The sequence below is a fragment of the Vipera ursinii genome (assembly GCF_947247035.1).
Source record: "Vipera ursinii genome assembly, chromosome: 4".
Taxonomy (NCBI): Eukaryota; Metazoa; Chordata; class Lepidosauria; order Squamata; family Viperidae; genus Vipera; species Vipera ursinii.
Window position 1 is genome coordinate 119,574,868 of NC_139514.1, and position 24,011 is coordinate 119,598,878.

Genomic DNA, 24,011 nt, shown 5'->3' on the forward strand with positions numbered 1-24,011 from the left:
GTCTGGCTGTGTAGTTGACGAGCAGGCTGGCTTGGTTGCTCAACAAGGGAGACGCTGGTGGAGCAGGCACAGCAGCGCCTGCATTTTCTGCGCTGCACGAGAAAGGCGCATCTTCCTTCCCGTCCTGACCGATTTCTACAGAGGGACGATCGAGAGCATCCCGTCATAGGGCATCGCGGTCCCTGCTTCAGACAGGAAGGCGGTGCAGAGAGTGGTGAGGACAGCAGAAAAAGATCATTGGCAGTTCACTCCCTTCCGTCCTGGACATGGCACGTAAACGATACTCGAGCAAGGTCTGCAGGATTGTCTGGGACACTACACACCCTCTTCACGCCTTCTTTCCTTGGGAGGATGTATATGAGTATTACCTGCATTAGTTAGTTCAAGAGTTGATTCCAGCAGCAACAGTTCTTTTCTCGTCATCTCAGGCTCCAGTGCTGCTATCGGTGACATTTTGAGGGAAGACTCAGGAAAACATCTGGTATGGCAAAGGCAGCTGGGAGATTCTAAGCCAGTCACTTTCTCTCAGCCTAGGAAGCAGGCAATGGCAACCCACTCCCAAAATCTTGCCAAGAAAACTGCAGGGCGAGGATGAGTTCAGGTACTTGCCAGGAGTCAACAAGGCCTCAAACATACATAAATAAAACATAATCATAAAAAATTAAATAAAGAAAATGTAAATAATGAAAGAACCAGATCCTGGCTAGAGATTTATTTGAATTTATCCTCTTCTTGAAGGGCCCAAATATATTTACCACCTAAATCTCTTTAAAAGGCAGCCCTTCCGAGATGTTCCGCCAGACTTCCTTTTGTATCTCTTCTGAGTCTTGTTTTTAATCACTTCAGCTACATGCACATAAAATAACCCTGTACTTTGTTTCCAGTACAGAACTTGCAAGGGTTATTTTTTTTGCTTTCTTTACACCAGTTAAAGCACCAGCAGGTGCTTTTCAAAAGGACCTAAAGAGAAGTTTCAACTGGGACAGCTATGCCGTGAAGAATAATTTCTGCATCTGCAATTACGATCTACACGGCTTTAACGAGGTAAGTTTCCTAAGGAATATTGGAAGAAACGAAACCCTCCCAGAATAAGAAAGCAAAGCTTTCTATTTTAATGAGAAGAACAACACACGGAAAAATTAGGAAAATTATATACAGTTTATTTACCTACGGTAATTACCTGTACAGGTTATATTTATTCTGTGATTTGGAAAATCACTGAGTAATAAAATAGTATCTATGTTCGTAATAGAAGATATTCTGTTTTAGAAAGTACAGCATTTAAATTACCTAGTTCCGACTTTTTAAAGATACAATACACTTATTCACATTCTATTTGACTGAAAATCTCTCTACTCAAAATTCACAGCAGATTATTTTAAATATGTGTTTCACTTAACTAGGGTGCCAATAACTGGCTTATAATGAAATCTGATGTCATTGATATTCTAATACTTACATTAATTTCAGTTATTTTAAAGTTCTTTAAAATTAATTTATCTCCCTAAAGAATTGAAGCATAATTTTTTTAAAACAGTACGAGTGCTAATATTAAACAGAGCAATACAGAACAGTCTGGATTCTGTAAAACTTTTAGTATTTTAAACTGTTTTCTAAATGCCAATATTTTAAACCGAAAGATTATATACACACATGTCATTAAAAATTACCTATGTTCCCTGAACAATATAAATTTTTTATCTTATTTATAATACAATATATACTAGATGCAAAATGCAAACTTCAAGACTTCCATGCCCGGCAGAAATGCACAACAATCAATTTATAGAAAAGGCATGTCTTTTTGTAACTTCACAGCAACACACACACTGCTCTAATTCAAGTAAAATTTAATTATGAAAAAAAAAGAGCTTGCTTCTATTTTTGCACTAGATCTTGCAGCTTTACACTTCAATTACATACTCCATTCTCCCAATCTTTCCACATCACGTTTTCCACATACTTCAGTCATAACCTATTAAATGGGAATTTATCACCACACCATATTTTCTGCATAATATGTAGACATAATTTTAAGGCAAGGCAATCTATTTGCAATGAATAAAAACAGAACAATGTCAGCATTCATCAGTATAAAGTTTTTTGGGGAAAAACAACCCACTGATGTATCGAAGTAGATTACATTTAAGTGCTGTACCTATACAATAAGCTGATTATATGGCATCTTCCATAAATTCACCATTACCACTTACATTCCACAAAGTCTGACGATTTGTTGACATGTATGAATAATGTAACAGTGCTAATTACTGGACACTATTACTAAGGATTTTTTGGGAAGGCTTGGATATGTCCTTCAAAGTGATCCTGATGTACAGATTTTGAGTAAAAGGCATCCCTTCTCCAAATTGGAGTGTTCCAAATTCTGTTAAGGAAGTTGGGACAGCAGATCTTCTCTGGATACAAAACAGAGCAGAGGAATTCAAAGACCAGAGCTGTTTTCATCCTGGTAGGTGCCGCGTTATGGATCTTTAGGGATGCTTCTGAATTTGCAGAACAGCAACAATAACTCTTCCCCTCCTTGGAGGGATGAGAAGCTGGATGCACAAAGGCCAAGGCCTTTGGAAAGGCACAACTAGGCCAGTGGCCTCCGACCACCCTGGATGGTATGAAGCAGCATCGTGCAGTTTGGCTACCAGATCATTATTTTGTTACTGACAAAAGGAGATTTACCTGAAAGACAAAGTATATTTATTTTTTTAGAAGCACAAATGACTTCCTTGAAAATTTATAACGCAGATGTCCATTTGCAGTTTCTTCAGGAATTAAAACTACCCATGTCCTCTCTCCAGCCTTTCTACATTCTCCCCGTAGACTTTTGTACCTAAAATTTCACTCCCAAAATAAAGGACAAATAGTTTTACAAACAGAAACTTTTTAAAAAAGAGAGAAGAAAATAAGCTGTTAGATACCTGTTCCATTGATGGGCAAGCTATGATCTGGAGATCTTCATTACTAAATTCTTCTTTTAAGACGGCATGCAGCTTTTGAAACACTTGCTGGATATTGTTCTTAAAGAGAAAAAAATACTTGTGACTTCCATTATCCTAAAAGCAGCGTGTATAAACACTGGGCTCCAAGGTTGCGCGATGGGCTTCCACTCAATCTTGCAATAACGATGCCAAGCATGATAATGCAAAACAGGAATTTCACGTATGCTAGGTCTAAAGGTGAAGGCGTTATGCATGTGTTTACAAATAACGTTTGATGCTACCAAAGACTTACCCTAACGGGCTTGAACAAGATGAATTCAGTGTCCTTGTTGGACAAATAAAGTGACATACTCTGTAAGGTTGGCGGCAGTTTTGTTTTTATCCTCTTGTATGTTGATGACACCAAATCACTGATCTTCACTGTAAATAAAACACACACAAAGACGCTCATGCTACAGAATTTCTTCCGAAACAGTTCTGGAAAATATCTCTTTGTGTTTTAGGATGCTTTTCTTTTTGACGACTACATTTTTATAGACGTAGGCAAATCACTCCAAAATCAACAACAAAGCATGGGAACAAATAATACATTTAAGAATGCGATTACTAGGAATCCTTGATTTATAACTCTAGTTGAGCCCCACAATTTCAGTCGCAAGTTGTGATAGTTTTGAAGCCAGTCACCCTGTGACTGGACCTGATCTTATGAGCTTTTCTGCAGGGTTAGTAGAGTTAAGCGGACAGGGCAGTTGTTAAGCAAACCCACTGTTTTGTAACAGTTACAAAACTGTTACACCTGTTGTGACTTCAACAGGTCACTAAGCGATCGGTTGTAAGTCATGTGCCATCATCCCTTCTGTGGGATGGTAGCTAAAAAGGACCAAGCAGTCTTAAGAGTGGTTCCACTTTAAAATACAACATTGATTTCTTCCACTAAGGTTAAATTTTGCCTAATTAAATTGGAAACAGATTGCAACTGACTGGAGAGCAATCAAACCCTCCCCCCTTGCACCTACTGACTAAAACTTGCACCGGTGATTGTACTTAAAAAGCCTTCAAAATAAACAGCTCCACATTGCGAGTTTGACAACCTTGTGCTAGAGAGATCAGAGTTTGTCACTGTTGGAAAAACCTACCTGGTTGCGCCCAGGGCTGGTGCGAGAGATTGTACTTAGGGCCCCTGGCAGAAACCACCGCGGTCAAGGCCGAAACCTAAAGGAACCAGAAAAAGGAAATACACGGACTGTGTTAAATAGGTGTATGATATTTCACAAATAGCATCTGGGTGGGCTGAAAAGGCTTCGAATGTCCCGGAGCCCTTTCACTGGCCTCCAGCAGCGAACCTGCCCATTCGCAGGTCGTCCTTTTCTTTCTTAGAACGCAAAACATAAAACAAAGTCTGAAGCCTAAGCTGGCCAGACTGGCTGATCGAGACGATGGTGGATTCCCAGTATTTCAATACCTTTGACAGGAATTCCTGCAGGGGTTCCACCAGCTGCTTCGTCTGCTGCTGGATGAACTGCTCGCAGGCCAGCTTCAAGTGCCGGTCCACGTCCTTCTTGGAGTCAATGTAATGCTCCCTTATTTCTGGCGTGCCCTGCGAGAGAAAGGCGGTGGGGGGGCGGGGCCTTCGGAAATTGCCACACCCCCAAAATCATTTTCTCACGCCCGTCCACGTTTCAATAGGTGTTCCTTTACCTCCAGTAAGAACTGTATAATTGCATTGCTGCTGCTTAGTCTGAAGAACTGGGGAACGGTCATGGGGTTCAGGATTTTAAAGGCAGCATCTGTGAAAAGAGAACTGTTTTAAGGAGTACTTGTGGACATTTGTCTTATGCATTCAAATGAAATGGAATTTGTAAGAATACTCATGCGAATTTTGAAGATCACATAGAAATCATATGCATGCGGTATGTAGTAGTGATGTTTTCCTAGTAATATCCAGCCTATTGATAATGCCAAAGATGCTTCTTCAAGAGGCAACTGGAGTTTCTTGGGTTTTCCTGTAATTCCTTTGAAGTCTGTATCTTAAGTAATATGTGGAACAAGTTCTCTTCTCCTCCTTTGAAATCGATGGACTATTCCTCCCCCTCTCTTTCGTACACATATCCACCCCCCCCACCTGCCATCCCTTTCATTTCATCAGTGACTCTGCTTTTATAGTGAATAACACTGGATAAAATTCCGACAGGCAAGAAAAGCCAAAGACAAAATATTGAGTTTTCTTAAATTTTGTGTAGGAGGAAAAAACAAAGGTGTTTTTTTTTTCCAGGAGGCAACTGGACTTTGTTTTTCTTTGGGGACGTTTCTCTTCTCATCCAAGAGGCTTCCTCAGCTCTGACTGGGTGGTGGGGAATGGAAGGATTTATACTCCTTGCAGACAGCTGGGCATTTGCCTTCTTTTAGGGGGTCATTGAGGCCACCTGGAGGCTTATCTGTGTCCACAGGGTCACCTGAGTGGTGCAAATGGTTCCTGTAGTCCCCCTGGAAATCCATTCACACTCCCACACCACCAGAAGGGTGTTCTTCCCAAAGTGCCTGGCTAAAGGTCCAGGGAGATTCTCCGCCCTGCAGGTCCTGGTTGTCCCAAAGGTGCTTTTCCGGGAGGCAACTGGGCTTTCCTGTTTTTCTTTGAGGACGTTTCGCTTCTCATCCAAGAGGCTTCCTCAGCTCTGACTGGATGATGGGGGAAATGGCAGGATTTATACTCCTTGCAGACAGCTGGGCATTTGCCTTCTTTCAGAGAGTCGTTGCGGCCACCTGGAGTCCTCAAGATCACCTGAGTGGTGCGAATGGGTGTGGAGCCTCCTTGGAACTGCTGAAAGGAGCGTGTCTTGTGGAGCTGTGCTTTCGGCAGGATGTTTGCGGAGCCTTCTTGGAACTGCAGAAAAGCATCTTTTGGACAACCAAGAGCTGGATGGCCGAGACTCTCCATAGGACATTCAGCCTATGATAAAGCTTTTATTGAAATGCATCTTGTACTCAAACCGTACAGGGTACAACTCGTTATCTACCCATTCCAATTTCTGACCAAGAACGCCCTCTACGGACAACGGAAGGCCTGCAAGATTCTGTTCCTGCAGCCTGAAGCTAAAGTACGTTTAGCTGACCTAGTCCTGTTTCCTGCCTGCTCTGCCCAGCCGGACTCCCATCGGTCAGGGGGAGGAACTTTGGCTTCTCACCCCTGCTGCGCTTGGGATACCTTAAACTACAGCCCTTCAATACAAGTCAATACCTCTGGTTTTCTTCAGATCCAGCGAAATTTCCTTAATGGTGAATTCGGTGTGGAAGGGAGCAATTTGCTCACGAAGAATCAAAAGGTGCTTTATTAGAAAAAGCTGACCGTCGATTTGTGTCTAAATACGACAACAACAGAGGTCAAGGCAGGTGGACACAGAGCAGCGGCCTGTAACTGATCAAAATAAGCCCGAAGCGCTTTTGAGGCCACACAGACCGAATGTTGGCAGACTGGACGGCCTCCGTCCCATCAGGGCAAACCCCCCTGCCCCTCCCTGAATCCAGCCACCAATGCCTCCCCCTCCCCCTCGCAGTCCTCCTGTTTCTGACCAGTGTTTATACCGGACCTTGTTTTTAGCAATAGCCTCCGCAGCCGCCAACAAGGACTGTATGCAGGCCGAGAGCACCTCCTGCGACAACCCTTGGAAGACCGTTCTCTGGAGGAGGGGGGAAAAAAGGCAGCTTTTCGTACCATTTTAATTTCACCCAGCACAGATGATACAGCCGACACCCTCATTTTGCCTGGTTAACTGTGATTTATTTACCTTAACTTAGCAGGGAATAAACCTGAAGCAGCAGGCCAAGTTAATTTTAAAAATTTACATTTGTCTATGCCATTCTAATTTTTAACATATTGGGGGAAATTAAAATAAGTGTGAGGTAAAGTCAAGAGGTGCAAAACATACAAATGTGGGAGGAAATTCATATTTCAGAAGTGAAGTGATTTGTAATTCTGCAGCTGCAAAAGGATCATTAGGCTACTATTACGCATTTAAAACTGAAATATACATTATCAAATGATAAACTTTAACTCTTTAAATATTTCTGTGAAACGGCTGCTGTAAACTTTTAATGCCAGAGCTATTAAAAGTCTATCAGATATAACCCAGGAGTTGACTTTCTGTCTTAATTCTAACTTTAGAGAAGGTTAACCATCGAAAATCCTATGCGGTGTGAGGTGAAACAAAGCCTGTTTTTTTGTTTTTGTATGCACAGAAGACAAAATTTCAGTGTGCCAGCTTTGGCCTTACATGCACATGCTCTAAAATTCTTGAAATATTTTTAAAAGTTTTAACGTGAGCCGAAAACCGCTTACATCCATGCACCTATAAAGCTTGGAGAGGCAGACCAGGGTCCTCCTGACGGTGGGATACCACATCCCGTGGAGGTCGGCAGGGGAGACGGTGCTGTGGGCTCTTGGACTGCAAGGCTCCGCCGTGTCTGTAAACGCAGAAGGTAGCAGATTTAAGGACACCCAGTTATTCTGCAGGGTTACCGGTAAGGTAACCGAATGCCTGCTGGGCCCATGAAAAGCATTCAAAGCTGTCACAAAGGAGGTCTTAAAACCCAAAATTCTTCAAAAGCTTTTACAGTCACACGTTCCCTGTGTAATCTACACTATTCCCTTCTGTGAGATGGTTTAGATCAGTGTTTCTCAAGCTTGGCACCTTGAAGATAATGTGGATTTCAACTCCCAGAATTCCCCAGCTAGCACAGATGGCTGGGGGACTCTGGGAGTTGAAGTCCACACGTCCTCAGGTTGCCAAGTTTGAGAAACTGTAAAGTTTCTAGTTTAGATCGTAAGGGATCCTCTCCCTACTGCACCGTATTACACCATCCGCTGTACTTGGAGCCGAAGGAAGCTTCTGAGCTTTTCAGAGCTGTTGGGCTGAAGCCCCAGGCTCTTGAAAGGCAGGGCAAGGCTCAATCCTCATCCTTTAAACCGAACAACGTTCAGAAAACAACAACCGTCCTAAAGCAACAACTGGTATAATCTTTCAAAGAGAGACTTAAGACTGATCCACACAAGCCAACGGAGTGGTTTGCCTTTGTTTTCCTCCTGAGATTTCTAGATACCGAGAATCAGGGGTCCAAATACAATTATCACCAGCAAGCTGTTTCAAGGACACAACTTTGCACAACTGCACATACATACCAAGTTTCACCTCGCTGCAGGCGCCTGGATCTTCCTGCTTTGGAGCTGACAAAGAAGCCTCAGGGGGGAGCTTCTTCTCCTCCTCTTGTAAGCTCTGGGCAATTTTCTGCCAGGGAAAACCCATTTTGTGAAGAAGCCCATGAAAAACGTTTTGCTTATTTTATTATTTGTTATAATTATCTCTCTCTCTTTCTGTCCTCAGTGCTGATCTCACTCGATACAGAATGATTCTCTGGAGCTAAAAATCTTCCTGCAAAAATAGAGTCTGGTATAGCAGACGATTGATATTATAAAACTGAATCTTATTTATAGGACATCATTTTCGTTCAACCTCAGTCGGTGTTGTTGTACAAGAAAGCCCTCAACCCCGAGTGGGCATTTTGCTTAATAACTTATGACAGAAACTGCAGGCTCAATTGCGGTCATAGGTTGAGGACTGTATGTTTATACAGATTTAGTTTAAAATAGAATAGAGCTGGCAGGGACCTTGGAGGTCATCTAGGCCAGCCCCCTGCTCAAGCAGGAGAACCTACACCATCTCAGACAAGTGACTGCCCAGTCTCTTCTTAAAAACCTCCAGTGATGGAGCACCCACGATTTCTGGTGGCAGGCTGTTCCACAGCTTAATTGTCCTCACTGTTAGGAAGTTGTGCACATGGACGTGCAAGGGAAGGGGCAAAATGGAGACAATTTTGTGCCCTCTCCATTATCTTCTCACCAGCTTAACACAGTTCAATGCCTCAAACTCAGGGACTGCATGGCAATGTTTGACTCCTCAAAATAACAATAATTTTTATTTTAAAAGTACGAACATTATCAGTCAGTGAGCCGGTGTCCGACATCCTCGTCATCCTTAACGGCCTCCTCCTGTCAAGACAACGCTTCGTTTTCCTCTGCCGAACCCTTACCTCCATCATTTCCAACTTGGCAGGATAGGCCAGGTCCCCGGGGGCAGGCTTGTAGCCCAGAATGTCGGTTTGAATGTAGATGTGGGTCCTGTAAACCAGCCGCTCTTGAACATCTTCCAACATCTGCTTCACTCCAGCAGCGAAAGCGCCCAGTTGTTTCACTGTGAAAAAAATTAAAGTCACCCCTCTCTTCTACTTTCTCCCAGTGATGATAAATAAAATTCTATCCACTAATTCTGTCCAGGTGCAAACAGTATTGCTATAAAGACCCTGAACTGAATTTAGGATCGATCTCTTCATTGTAACCATTTTTTACTTGCCGCTGTATTTCATTTCCCAACAGCGGAACAGAGTACTGACTCTGCAGAGGATGGACAGACTTCCAAGAATAAAACCAGAACAATTTTATTTGATACGTTTACATAATATTAATTACTAATGTTAAGATTGGTGGTGCGTGTGTGAACTACAACATCCTTGCAGTCAGTTGTGTTAGGGTGAATAACTGCAGCAGCCATAAAACTTTGAAACTGGGTTTTAAGGAGCGTGTGTATGTGTGTGTGTGTTCCATTGTAATCCTGAAAAGGTTGCTAAGCGATTGATTGCTGGTGGAGGATTACCTGCACACACCATCCAGTGATGTTTAAAATGCTCCCTCTTACCTCGATTGCTTCATTCTTATTTGCTCCACTTACTGTTGTTTTGCACGTGATCTTCGAGCATTTCATTTTTAAGGATCCCGCAGAGTTCAGACAAAGTTTCCAAATGAATTACGTGGATGATCAGCGGCCTGAAGACGTCGTATAATGACAAGCACAGCTTTTCCAAGAGCTGACTAAAAGAGAGGAGAACAATCAATCAATCAAAAGATCGGAAGTGTTACTAAGTGGCTGGCCCTTTCCAACAAAAAAGTGAAACCTAATGCATCCAGCTAAAAGCGGATGGATAAGTGGGCAATTCCTCTCCACACTGCTAGTAGGATTTTGTACGACAAATGATAATAGGACATAAGTCACCTACTCCAGTTTGGGTGTTGGCTTCGTGAAGAACTCGTCAAACAGCTGATGCTCGTCCTGGCACACGTGAACCATAAAGGCACAGCCGCTTCGTACCTGAGATCAATTAAAAACAACAACAGATGCACAGACCTATTGCTATGATCCCTGAACTCCTTCCTCTACTGCTGAAATCTACCAAGGATGATGACTTGGCAGTCAGGAACACTTTACTGCCGCTCCCTGAGCTGTCGGACCAGAGCAGCGGGAGTGTCACATGGCCGGCTGAGCCACAGCTTCTCCGTGTCCGCTTTCCAGGCCCTTAATTTATGGACTGGATGGTCACCCAATGCTATTGAAAGAAGCGCTGCTTGCAGTTTCAGTCAAGATATAAATGACTATTGCAAAGTCAGATTAGGAAGCACAATTACTCAACACACGCTATTCGGGTTTTAGCCAACCTTAGTTAATTAATTCTCTCTCTCTCTAGGATCTCTCAGAGCACAATGAATTTAAAAACATATCTGCCTGTAAGAAAACTGGCCAAATAAAATCAAAGTTCCCCAGGCAATTTTGATCTCTTTTGGAATTGTTAAAAAAAAAATCACGGCTTGCTGCATGATAAAACAGAGAGAGAAAAATACATTTCACTGAAAGCTAAAAAAATACTCTTATGTGAGTAGAATAGAAAGTATTTTTGTATTAAATTCAAAAGGAACCAACGTTTGATTAAAAAAAGGAAAACGCAGAAAGATAAAACGGTGAAAGACACGACTTTACCAGAGCACAATGATCTCTGTTGTTTCGATTTGTTAATTCTGTGACAGTGCTGGTGATGCTGGGCCCCAACAGGTGTTCCCTCTGATGAAGGTAACAGAGGTGGACGTCACTTAACAGCTGCCGATATCTAGACAGAGAGAAATTCAATTTTAGAGATAGTAAACAAATCACTTTTTATATCCCTGTTCTCTGTTTTCTTCTCTGCGAAGGATAGGCAATAAAAAGTGAACGATTTGGTGGGGGAGGGGGGCTGCAGTCATTTGCATGCCTGAAATTACGCAGACAACCACTGTGAAACAAGAGTGCAGCTATTGTACCATTTTCAACGTTAGGTATAATTTTAAATCGTTCAGGGATGTCCATTAAAAAAACAACCCTGGAAATACTCAACCATTTATGGCCTCACCCACAAGAGGCTGCCTTGCCCAGTCACTTAAAAATAATTCTCAGCCCAGAAAACTATGCAAATCTTCAGCTTAAAAAAAACTATCAAAAGATTGCTTGCTTCCAGTCGGTTGTTAAAGGCAAAAAAAAGGAATATGAAGTTGGCTTCTTTGATTGTGGCTAAAACATGGAATAGTTTTTGAACATTCTGGATTTTTGCCAACATTTGGACAGAAACAATAATTTTTGGATTGGTAAATGGTTGGGAGGGGGAGATGAAGGGAGCTATGTTAAGTAATCCCCTAGAGCAGGGGGTCTTCAAACCTGGCCCTTTTGTGACTTGTGGACTTCAACTCCCAGAATTCCTCAGCCAGGCACACGTGGAATTCTGGGAGTTGAAGTCCACAAGTCATAAAAGGGCCACGCTTGAAGACCCCTGCCCTAGGGGGTGGAGGAGCCATCCATCTGCCTCTCCTTGCTGCAAAGAAGACGGGGAGAGTTAGTTTAATTTAATTTAATTTAATTTAATAACATTTATATACCGCCCTTCTCCCTGAGGACTCAGGGCGGTTCACAGGGCAGAATAAAATAACCAATACAAACATTAAAAACAGATTAAACAATTGCCCTAGTTAAAAACAATATGATACAACGCTAAAAACCCCCAGAAAAATTAAAAAACAAAAAATAAAACAACCCCAACACTCCCCCTCAGGCTAGGCCGGCTTGTACAAACAAAAATGTCTTGAGATCGCGGCAAAAGGAGCGAAGATCGGGCGCCATCCGGAGCTCTACCGGTAGCTGATTCCACAGCTCCGGAGCGCCCACAGAGAAGGATCTCCCCCTGGGGGCCACCAATCGACATTCTCTGATCGGTGGCACCCTGAGGAGGCCCTCTCTGTGGGAACGCACAGGGCGCCGGGAGCTTGATGCCGGCAGCAGATGTTCCCTGAGGTACTCCGGCCCCATGCCATGGAGTGCTTTGAATACCGTTACCAGTACCTTGAATCTCACCCGGAAGACAACTGGCAACCAATGCAGCTCACGGAGCAGAGGTGTAACGTGGGAGTATCGGGAGACTCCCAACACCACTCTCGCGGCTGCATTCTGTACCAGTTGGAGCTTCCGAGTGGTCCTCAAGGGCAGCCCCATGTAGAGAGCGTTGCAGTAGTCCAGACGAGAGGACACGAGCGCATGAGTGACCGTGCACAGATCATCCCGGCTAAGATAGGGCCGCAACTGACGCACCAGGCGAACCTGTGCAAAGGCCCCCCTAGTCACGGCTCCTATATGATCTTCCAAGGTGAGCCGTGAATCTAGGAGGACCCCCAAGTTGCGAGCCCTATCTACGGGGGGTAATAATTCACCCCCCATAGTTAGAGGTGGAATGTCCGAATAAACCCGGGATGAAGATATGCAAAGCCACTCAGTCTTGTCGGGGTTGAGCTGGAGTCTGTTCCTCCCCATCCAGACCCGAACCGCCTCCAGGCAACGGGACATCACGTCGAGGGCATCACTGGGGTGGTTTGGGGTCGAAAAGAAAAGTTGGGTATCATCAGCGTACTGATGATACCCAACTCCAAAGCCACGAATGATCTCACCCAGCGGCTTCATATAGATGTTGAACAGGAGAGGCGAGAGGACCGACCCCTGAGGAACTCCACAAATGAGAGACCTCGCGGTCGACCTCTGCCCCCCTGCCAACACCGACTGCGAACGTCCCAAGAGATAGGAGGAGAACCACCGTAAAACTGTGCCTCCCACTCCCAATCCCCTGAGACGCCGCAGCAAGATACCATGGTCGATGGTATCGAAAGCCGCCGAGAGGTCTAATAGGACTAGGACAGAGGAATGCCCCCTGTCCCGAGCCCTCCAGAGATCATTCACCAGCGCGACCAATGCCGTCTTCGTGCTGTGCTCCGTCCTTTTTTTCCATTTATCTTCCTTTCTCTCCATTTTCTTTTTTTTCCTTTTTGCACTTTGTATTTATTCTTTTCTCTTCCGATTTCAGTTTGCACTGGCTTCCACCACTCTAAAACTGTTTAATGAAAGGTATTTTTTTAAAAAAAGAAACCGGCAGAATGCAGCCACTCTTGAGAACGTCTTAGGCGTGTCGCTCTCTTTCTAAGGCTTCCAGGACGGAAGGACGATGGACTGAAGTTATCCTGGACTTAAAGGACCCCCAGTGCTACGCACAGTCCAAAGAAGAAACCACAGAAATGTGACTTCAAGAAGTGCAGTGAGAATGACGGAGACGAACTGAAAGGGAAGGAGCTGTCGGGGTCTTCCGAGAGCAGAAAAGCCAGGCGGATCCCCAAACTCCCCCGCCAGGTGGCCTCCTGCGTGCCTGCCAGAGTCACCGATCCTCACCCGCCTCCAGCTGCTTGCAACGTCCCGAAGCCCTGAGCTGAGCTGAGCCGAGGGGGCCAGAGGAGGGGAACCCAGAGGCTGCCCCACTGGGGCCAGAGGTGGGCCTCCCCAACCAGGCCTGCTGTGCTCAAGGGCAGAGTGAGAATCAGGTGGCCCCTTCTTGGGCCTCAATCCACAGGATAGTACTCTGCATTAATTTTAATATAAAATGCAATAAATAAGATTCTACATACTCTGGCATCCTCTCAGATCGTTGCTCGATTTGTTCAAACAGCGTCTAGGGAAACAGAGGAAAATGAAGGTAAATGGTTCCTCAAATAAGGTTTTCCTGTTCCAATTTTTTCTTTAATCCCATTCATTAATTCCCCAGAATCCTCTCTACACTCCAAGAGAGTGGAAAACACCTCACCTTTCTCTCCTGCTAGACTAGAGTAAGTGCCTTTCCTCTTCAATCCTATTAGTTCAAATCTCCCAATGTTTTTTTAAAAAAATGAAGAGTCAGGTATAATTTCATGACCCGGTAGAGAAAGAATATAAAATCCCAAATCCCGACACGTTCAGGTAAAGCAGTCAATTCCAGAGACTAAGAGATACCGAAGTGAAGCCAATATAACAAAAGTTTGGTTCAATTATATAAAAAGAGGATTAACTGGATGTCATCTTTGATCTTGCAAAATGAACAATCTGCTGGTCCAGCTGGCTTTTATCCGAGTTATACGGCAGTATTCTCGGTGAGCGCCAAAGCCTGGACGGCCAGGATGCGGCGGAAGCGTCTTCGGCACCCACCCGCCAGCTTTGGCCACAGACCCAAGTTCAGAATGTGGATCTCAGCACTAAGCGTGCAATTGTCAATTTTTAATGTATTCTCGTAGGCCGACAGGCATACATAAACAGAATGAGTAAGTTTTGTTTGAGTATAAAGTAAATAACCTTTCATAATGATGTTATATTCCTCCTGACAATCGCCCTCCACCGCTTGACTTACCCTGACTTTGGGTGCAGCAGCTCTGAACTTCAAATAAAATAAAGTAAAGGCGTTGTCTGAATTTGGAGCAACCAAAGGATCCTAAAAGAAACAGAAAGTTATCTCCCTGCTGTATTATTGCACAACGGGGGGAAATATGCACGACGTATTCAGGACCAGGGCCAGGCACCCAAGGAGGCTGGGGAACCACAAGCAGTAGAAACCACACGCAAACCCTTGTTCTAGAATACAAGAGATCTGCTGAAGTTGTCAGAATCAACACCTGGAAGCACAAACTGTAAAGTGCAGCCAACGGCTGAGGGCAAAATCTGGCTACGGAAGCAAAACAAGAGCGCTGAGACTTATACGCCGCTTCACGGTGCTTCGCAGCCCTTCTCTAACCGGTTTACAGAGTCGACCTATTGCCCCCCCCCTTTTCCCAACTATCTGGGTCCTCATTTTACCGACCTCGGAAGGAAGGCTGAGTCAACCTTGAGCCAGTGAGGACTGAACTAGGGACACCAAGTCCTGTGAAAAAGTGTTTGTCCTCTTTGGGGGTTTTCTGAATCCAATTTTCTCTCTCTCTGTCCCTGAACGTAAGTCCTAACGAAATGGAAAAGGGGGGGGGGGGCTGGCTGAACAGAGAACACCAAAGGCGGGTATTTATTTCATCCAAGAGAAAATGCAACCCTTGGTCAAAACAAAGTTGCCCGTCCTTGCATCACCAATAAGACACTGCTGAGGACATTTCTGCAGATGATTTTCATTCAGCGCACATGTAACACTAATATATATTAATTAATAACATACCCTTTTAATTAACTGATTTGTGAGGTTCTGTAGGGTATTCACAGTATATGTTTTCATAAGATGTACTGCTTTAGAAAGACACTGGTTACACTTTGCCAAATACACAGCGTAGTCCCTAAAATTTGGCTGCAAGAGAAGGAAAGTGTGTTAAACAAGAACAAATAAAAAAGTTAAATAATTAATAAGGGAATGATGGATCTCCTGCTTCAAACTGAACATGCAGAAGCTTTTTAGATAATCAAAGCACCCTCTGCACCAAATTAAAAGCAAGCAAAAATGCCATTTCTGTTATGGTATCCATCCTTGGCAACTTTAAGACTTGTGGACTTCTGGGAGTTGAAGTCCACAAGTCTTAAAAGTTGCCAAGGTTGGACACCCCTGACTTAACTACTGGGGGGGGGGGGGAAAGAACATAATCTTTTATTCATGATATTGCTCTGGCTTTCAGACAGAAATTAATAACTTTATTTATTAATTGAATTTATACACCACCCATCTCTCTCTCTCACAAAGTCCGTGCAAAAATAAAAATAAAAAGATGGGGGGGAGAGCGCCCTCAAGCCACCAGAACGGTGCAGTTGTGCCCTTTAGAGAGAGCCCTGCAAAGGACATGAATAATACCTACATGGGAGGAGACGTAGGCCACGCAGTCGTCCAGTTTGTTCAGCATCGGGATGAAACTTTCGCTGCTGACAGACAGGGTAGGTGAATTCAGTTTCTGACAGGGGCAAAAACAGACCGAAGTATAGAATAAATAAAAATGCACAACCAAAGAAATCTCAATTCAGTACAACTGCTACACGATGCACTCTCCAGCTTTCACAAAAATAGTATCTCGTTAGCAACATTATCTCATTATTTTGTACCAGTTTTTACACTTTGAGAATTCTCTTTGGAACGACCGTCTTTTTAATCCCAGTTCCATTAACAGAGAAGAATTAGGAAGCTCAATCCACAGCCTTTCCACGGGCTTGGAAAAAATGCTAGCCGGTTCTCCGTAGGAGGAGAAGAATCAAGGATCCTCTGACTGGGGGAGGAGGAGGAAGTGGAGGGATCTGGGCCCCTGGATGAAATTTCTGTTGCTAAGCAAAGTGCAGCATCGCATGGCAGCCGTTGTTAGGTGAATCCTGCACGGTTGTGGCAGTGAAGGAAGGTCGTAAGGGGCCTTCTAAGTTGTGCGCCAAGTGCCCCCATCACAATCACCTGACCCCACGCTGGGGACCTGCTGTGAGTGCCCCCTCTTTCAGCACCAGGGTTAACTTTGAATGGTGGCTTGTGTATATGCTCCACCTTCCTCTACTGTCTTGTTTTTACTCTACCATTTTAATACATCTTACAGAGTTTTCCTCCTTTGCTGTCTTTCAGGATGAAAATAAGATTACTCGGAATAAAATTTTAATGAGTTCTATGTATATTTCTGAGTTTACTAGGTTTCAGGCTTAAAACGGCAACTATTAACTAAGAACAGCTAATCGTCAGCATTCGTTATGTGCTTTTTAGAAAGAGCTTCTAATGCAAAGACTGGGCTGTTCTGGAGATGGTAAGAGGCTGAGCAGCAACAGACTTACTGTGTTAATATTTTCCAGTTCAATGAAATAGGAGAGTTTCTGATGGATATTTTCTGCCAGGTCCACCAGCTCTGACTATTTAGAAAGAAATATTAGCAGGTAATTAAAAGCATGGTATAAGATGCAACATGGAGTCTTTAGCTGCCTCTTAAAAACATAAAATATTTGTAGGCTATTTATATTAGCATTTTAGTATATTTCCTAACATTTCACTTGGATATACATTTGATATGGCAGTGATATACAGAGGGCAATAATGCTATTGTAACGAACTAAGTTAACTGATTATTTTTTAATTCATAATTAAGGAGCAAGTTGTACTGCGATGACATCACTCTGGTGTCTTCGTTCCAGTGTGCTGGCCTAGAAACCAGGAGATGGTGAGTTCTAGGCTTCCCTTCGGCACGAGCGCCGGCTGGGCGTCTTTGGGCCAGCCCCTCCCACACAGCCCAATCTGCCTCACAGGGTTGTTGTTGTGTGGGAAATAGGAAGCAGGAGTATTAGGTGTATTTATGCCACCTTACCTATATCTAAATTATAGATACAAGGCAGGATAATAGCTACAATAACCGTTCTTCTTACTTATGAAACACTGGCTCACGGTTACAGACCTCCATCTCTTCAAGAGTTATATTTGTGGCAACTACACGTCAGAGGGGGGAAATACAGCCAAATCACACGAGGGCGAAGGCATGTGACGCTAGAGTCCAGAACATCCAATTCCTGCCTTGGGAACGCAAACGCCGATCTCGTTACCTGCTCTTTTAACAGCTGCTCGCAGGCTTCATGCAGGGTTCCCGTTCTGGTCGAGACAAAGAGGTATTGTTCCTGCAGTGACTTCAGGTGCTGAAGAGCACAATTCACGTCACTCAGTATGGCATCACACTGCTCTTCAAATCCGGAATAAGCTGCCCTGGTCAACCTGGAGAAACAGGAGAGCGCCTTTAAGGGTTTGCAGCAACGAGGGCATTGATGAAACGATGCAGAACCTTTGGGCCGCCTGTTGAATAGCTACTGCACGCAGAATTACATGCGGTAGTTCTGTGTGTACCGTGGTTCATTTGAGGCACTCCCACGGGAAGGGGAGGCGGTCAAAAAGAAAGAAGTTCACTGAAAAAAAATAGCTCTGGGTAAACTGGAGAAATAACAGAATATACAAAATAAGATTCAAGGCTGGGGAATGATGGTGTACAAGATCGAGGAATTACAAGTTTGTATCGGCTGCTTTAATTATTATTGATGGCTACTATACATTGTTATTCAAATTACAATTAAGGGAATAAATACATAAACATAAACAAACATATACAGACCGATATTTGGTCTCTTCATCTTGATCCATCTGTGCACGAAGTTGATCAAACCACGAGAAGAACTAGACGAGTGAAAGGATAAAGCTCTTAAATATCACCCTTAACTCAGAAGAAGCAGACAATTCATTCTCTGCATTGTTTGCCGTTGCTCTAAAAATGTTGTTGAAGAAAATAACATTTTATCAATGTTAACCAAAATCTGAAGAGAGCTGCACAGATTTTTTCCCCCTTCCATCTTGGCAAGGTTTTCCACAAGTGGTTTGCCACTGTCTCCTTCCTAGGGTTGAGCGAAAGCGACTAACCCAAGGTCATGAGCCAGCTTTGTGTCGAAGGCTGAACCAGAGTTCACCATCTCTTGCATTCCAGCAGGATGCCTTAATCACTGCACCAAACTGGCTCTCAAGCGCTGTTATTATTTCTATTTGCATAAACCTGTGGGTTCTTCCCTCCCAAATCCCAGCATTCACTTTCCCTCCGATTTTCACCCAAGCTAAAAAGACAGAAATGTACTACGTCAACCCAATGTAACTTGAAAGCCCACTCTGCAGTTCTGGTAACAAATTAAGGTGGTTTTAGACCAGGGGTGTCAAACACCCGGCCTGCGGGCCTGACGCATCGTCCAGAAGCCACGCCCACCCCATTGCCGGCAATGGCAAAACTGTCTCGATACGTTGCACGACATCACATGACTTTGCGAGTTTGACAGGTCTGCTTTAGATGCATTGAATCCAACATCAGCAGACCCCTCAAAATGACCCAACTGAAGAAAGGAGAGGCAAACATTGCCAGCTATCCAGGAACTGGTTATTTCAGTCCCAACTGGAATTGGAAAGCTAATGGCCAAATCAGTAATTAGAGCTATGCAGTGATATGAATTTGAAAAGGAAAAGATAATTTGCTTGTTCCAGCCATCTGAACCTCTTTAAATCAAATGCATTTTTTTCCTGGCTCCGGCTGGTCAAAGAAAGACAGACATTCTTCCTGTATGCTCCAAATCATATTTGCCTTTTGCAACTGAATCTCTGCACAAGTAGTCATCTGTAGTTTTTTGTATTATTCCAGAACCAGAGAAGAGTTTGCTGTTTCTTTGCCTCTTTTTGTTACCTGCTGCGCCGTTTCAATTCTTTCATTTTCCATACCAAAAGAAGAGAATCCTTTCAAGAGAATGTTCTCTGTGGAATCCGGCAATGTGGCGGTCAGCGTCACAGTTAATGATGGCTGGACAAAACTATTTAAATCTTCTATGGGTAGCTGTTAAAAGAAAAAAAATCATTCAATAAGTCTCCTGGCAGTTGACAATATTGTACATTGTATCTGGTTTGTAAGTGATAAACTATTGAAGCGAGGTCTTTACGTACTATAAATATACATACAATATACCCATTCAAGCCCTATTTAAATACCAAGGGAGAATCGGGCCTTAACAAACACACCACAATCCTTGAGTAGCAGTAAGAATCACACGGTCCGAGGGCCAAACTGTAATTGTTGTTGTTGTTAGCTGCGAAGTCGTGTCCGACTCATCGCGACCCTATGGACAACATTCCTCCAGGCCTTCCTGTCCTCTACCATCTTCTGGAGTCCATTTAAGCTCACGCCTCCTGCTTCAGTGACTCCATCCAGCCACCTCCTTTTCTGTTGTCCCCTTCTTCTATTGCCCTCGATCTTTCCCAGCATGAGGCTCTTCTCCAGTGAGTCCTTCCTTCTCATGAGGTGGCCAAAGGATTTGAGTTTTAGCTTCACGATCTGGCCTTCTAAAGAGCAGTCAGGGTTGAACTCCTCTAGGACTGACCGGTTTGATCGCCTTGCAGTCCAAGGGACTCGCAGGAGTCTTCTCCAGCACCAGAGTTCAAAGGCCTCAATTAACATTCAGATCATGCTAAAAAGCCAAGCCACACATAAGTTTACCCGTGTAATCTTGACATCCTAAATTGTAATACGGGTAGAATTTTCACTTTCCTTTCCCTAGTTCCGGTACATTAAGCTTCCAAAATAATAGAAGGTTAATACACGATGCAGCCAATGCAAAAGAGAACCTTTGTAGAGCCCCGGCTGGTCTCTTCAGCTGGGAGGTTTTCCTGCATACCGGATCCCATCAGCAGGGCTGGGAGGCTTTGCTAGAGCCAACCCCTCCCCTCCCCCCCCGTCTGGGCCACCCTCCGGCCCGGCTGCTCGCCCCACTTCTGCCCCGGGCGGGGATGGGCCTGACGGTGTGTCCGGCCGGCCGGCCCGCGTTTTGGGGCAGCCTGGGCTCCTTCAATCGCTAACTCCTCCAGAGAGAGTGGCTTTCTCCGCCGCCCCTCCCGCGGGGCTTCCGCGTGGCCCCCTTTCCTCCCGCCCTTCCCGCCCCCTGACTCCCGCGGGAGGGGCCGGCCTACCTCCGGCGGCAGGGGCAGCCCCGGCGAGGCCCCGCGCAGCTCCAGCACCGAGTCCCGCTGCCGCTCGCTGAGAGGCGCCGAGGGCCGCTCGGGGCGCTCCCACCAGCTCAGCCGCTCCGCCGCCGCCGCCGCCATCCTCGCCCGCGGCCAGCAGCGCCGACGAGGCGGAAGGAGGGGCGCGCGGGCTACGGAAGCCGAAACGGGGAAACATCCGCCGAGAGCGGCGCCGCTTCCGGTGCGGGGGTCCGGAAGTGGGTGGCCCGCGGACCCTAGACTTACGAGCGTTAGAGTGACCCGTGGAAGGCGATTCCAAGCCCGCCCCGCAGTTCTTTGCCTTCCCTCCGCGGGGAGCTGTTTTCTCGCGCCCCAAAATGCCCGCAGAGCACCCCGACATTGTTTTTCCCTCCAGCTGGCATTTGGAGGAGGGGTGGCCTCAAAATCTTGAAGAAGAACGAGTCTCGAGGCTAATGCCGACGGAGGAGGCTCCCATTGCCCCAGCAGCTCCTGGTGCCCCGAAGGCAGCTGGGCGTTCTGATGCTTCTTAAAGAAAGTGAAAAATGTTCTTAAAGAAAAATCAGAAATCCCGGCTGTCCTTAAAATAAAATCACCTCTGAGACTCTCAAGGCAAATCGCATTTATTTAGGTGTTTATTAATTTAGTAAAAAACAGAGGAAACATCGGGTTCGCGGTTACAGTAATGACGTTTTTATGCGTTTTTTAAAATCTTGCTTTAAAAAAGAGAAAAGTTTCAAGTCTGAAGGCTAGCAACACTTATTCATTTACTTATCAAAGTAGGAAACAAGTCGTATTTATTTTGTTTTTCAAAATAAACTAACGTTTCTTTGTTTGATGGGAAACAATAAGCCCCAATGTGAAGGGTATTTAAAGACAAACAGAGGAAAGAATAAGTTTCAGGGCCAATAGCGTTTGTTTACTTACTTATTTTTTTTAAACAAGGGAATGAATCTCAAGGCTAATGCTGTTTACTTAGCTGAAGACACCAGCTAAGCCATCTTAGCATTCTATGCTCCAAAGGGGATTGTCATTTGATACTAATCTAAATACTAAATACTATTAAGAAATGCAATGTATTTATGTTTGATAAAATGTTTACATTTGATAAATATTAATTAATAGCAAACAAGAAAAAGTGTTACCAAGCCACTCCATCCAGAATTTTCCAGACGCAAAAAACACCAAGTATATTGCTACTAAAATTCTCCCTTTATCTTATTAGAGTAGAATTCACCACCAAACTATAACCCTTCTTCAGTGACTTCACGATGCATAATGTTGATATGTATATTTAATTGCAGTATGGAATGTATGGAATCCTGATGGTCTAAGGCGTGACCAAGTGACAAGATAAGATCATGTCACGGAGGATAAGCTGATCTGGAGCGATTAGTCACAATGGCTGCATGGAATCTTCTGAATATTAGACCTGGATACCAGTTGCTAGGAAGACAGGGTGAAAAGGGGCTTCATTACCTTCTCATGGACTGTCAGATAGCATCCAGCAGGGCATTTTAAGAAGGATGTTGAATGAGTGCTGAATCATCCATTTTGAACAGGGACTTCTGCAAAATTCATAGTGATGGGAGCTTTCTGCCACCCTCCTTAGTGCCAGCAGGGTGGTGGCAGAGTGGCAGGTAAAAACTGCACCACCAATAGCTGAATCATTCAATCAAACGAATCCAGTCTAATCCAATCAATCAGTCAATGGTTTGAATCTGAATTTGAATGATTTCCCAATCTTTACCCTTTCTCCATAGCTAGAACAAAATTGATAGAACTGTGATCTAGAGTTTTTCTTTGATGCTTTCCTACCTTTAAAAGCGGTTTCCTCATTGCCATCATAGTTACTACCAATTCTGTTGTTTTACTGTCCAGTTTGAAACTCTAACTTACTTTATTTCCCTTCAATTCTTCTTCCCTTTGGGGAGGGTTACTAATAAAGAATATGCTGACCAGCTCAGCTTTATAACTCATACTTTGGTTGGGTCCTCCAGCAAACATAGGAGATCAAGTACCCTGTAACAGAATTCTTTTATTAGTACAATACATGAAAAAGCTGATTTTGATGGAATTATACGCACACTATTTCAGCTCTGAAGCCTCTGATGCAAAGAAGTTTCACCCAGGCTTACAGAAGGATAGAGAATATAAAACTTGCTGAAGATCAGACAGATGTATTTTGTAATGTCTTCTGGAATCTTTGATGCTCAGGGCCAAGTCTCAGTTCAAAAACTGTGAGGTGGTCTCACGAGGTCGATGGATCGTTAAGGTGCTTCCAAGTGAAAGGCATAACGCAGAGATGCAATCATATGAAGCTTTATTTAACGATAAAGTAAATAGAAAGAGTTTCCTGGCATGGAGGCCTCCATGCCTGGATTGTAAGCTAGCAGAAGAGAGAACAGAGAGCAAGCAAGCATAGCATGACTAGACTAGAAAAAGAGCAGCCCCTTGAGCAGAGGTATTTATGAGGGGTCTCAGCCCCTCCCTAACCATAAAACTCTCTCGCCAATGGAGCTGCAGGGGCCAGGGACCCCTGACCCTCCAGTGGGAGCAAAGAAGCCTCTTTGCTCCCATCTGATGACCTTTTTGGGGAACTGCCATAGCTGGCATAAAACATCTAACAAAAACAGCATTAAACAAATATAATAATATTGATTCAAATATTGTATGTTTTCTTAGAAAAGCACATTTATCTTAATTGAAGAAATAATATACCAATGCTTTTTTTCTTTCAGAAAACAGTCTTGTTTCACGCACTGGAAATATGTCGAAGACCCCAAACCCCACAAAAACTGGTAGTAAAAAACAGTTGCCTTCAGAGGCATCCCCTGACCCAGCACCCAAGGCAGAGAGCAGCAAGCTCTCCGGCTCTCTCCTCACGGTTGAAAATGTCAAAAAGCATCAAGAGGAGAACCCTGTGGCAAAATCGAATCTTGCTCAATGGTCAATAGAAACCTACATTGAAGAGAGCAACCGCTTTTTGAACGAGAGTGGGAGCAGGAAGGAGCAGAGGGCGTCAAATGAAGAGAAATCAGGAGTTCTTCATGAAGGTTACCCAGAAAATGCGGATCAAACTTTAGGAAAAGGTAGCTGTAGCCTATGTTCTTTATATATACCAGGGGTCTTCAAACTTGGCCCTTTGGTGACTCGTGGACTTCAACTTCCAGAATTCCTCAGCCAGATACACTAGCTGAGGAATTCTGGGAGTTGAAGTCCACAAGACATAAAAGGGCCAAGTTTGAAGACCCCTGATATATACCTATCCTATCTAACGAACAAATTAATCAAAAATCAGATTGTGACAACTTTAATGTATTTTAGAATTTAGTTACAAATTAGTGGATAATATTGTATCTTATAGAGCTAATGAAAGCAATTTTCCTACTTTTATTATGA

General features: G+C 44.1%; 1 protein-coding gene across 1 annotated transcript; it reads right to left on the reverse strand.

The window, feature by feature from the left end:
- Nucleotides 1-1,144: 1,144 nt before the first annotated feature.
- COG3 (component of oligomeric golgi complex 3) lies at nt 1,145-20,769 on the reverse strand. The gene is made up of 23 exons (XM_083362243.1): nt 20,598-20,769; nt 19,324-19,470; nt 18,220-18,281; nt 17,663-17,828; nt 16,907-16,981; nt 15,964-16,056; nt 15,339-15,464; nt 14,550-14,630; nt 13,798-13,841; nt 10,811-10,937; nt 10,056-10,147; nt 9,731-9,870; nt 9,036-9,196; nt 8,128-8,233; nt 7,288-7,412; nt 6,539-6,628; nt 6,190-6,310; nt 4,653-4,741; nt 4,417-4,551; nt 4,091-4,166; nt 3,247-3,374; nt 2,934-3,032; nt 1,145-2,694 (listed from the first exon to the last, which is right to left on the reverse strand). Exons 1-23 carry the CDS (start codon nt 20,730-20,732, stop codon nt 2,665-2,667), a joined length of 2,448 nt encoding a protein of 815 aa, XP_083218369.1. The 5' UTR covers nt 20,733-20,769; the 3' UTR covers nt 1,145-2,664.
- Between the last annotated feature and the right edge of the window lie 3,242 nt (nt 20,770-24,011).

Excerpts from the sequence above, each read along its gene's own strand:
- COG3 (XM_083362243.1), bottom strand. The coding sequence starts at position 20,732 with ATGGCGGCGGCGGCGGCGGAGCGGCTGAGCTGGTGGGAGCGCCCCGAG. Across the intron at positions 19,471-20,597 it reads GGCTGCCCCTGCCGCCGGAG|CTACCCATAGAAGATTTAAA; the intron begins GTAGGCCGGCCC and ends TTCTTTTAACAG. Across the intron at positions 3,033-3,246 it reads TCTTGTTCAAGCCCGTTAGG|AACAATATCCAGCAAGTGTT; the intron begins GTAAGTCTTTGG and ends TTTCTCTTTAAG.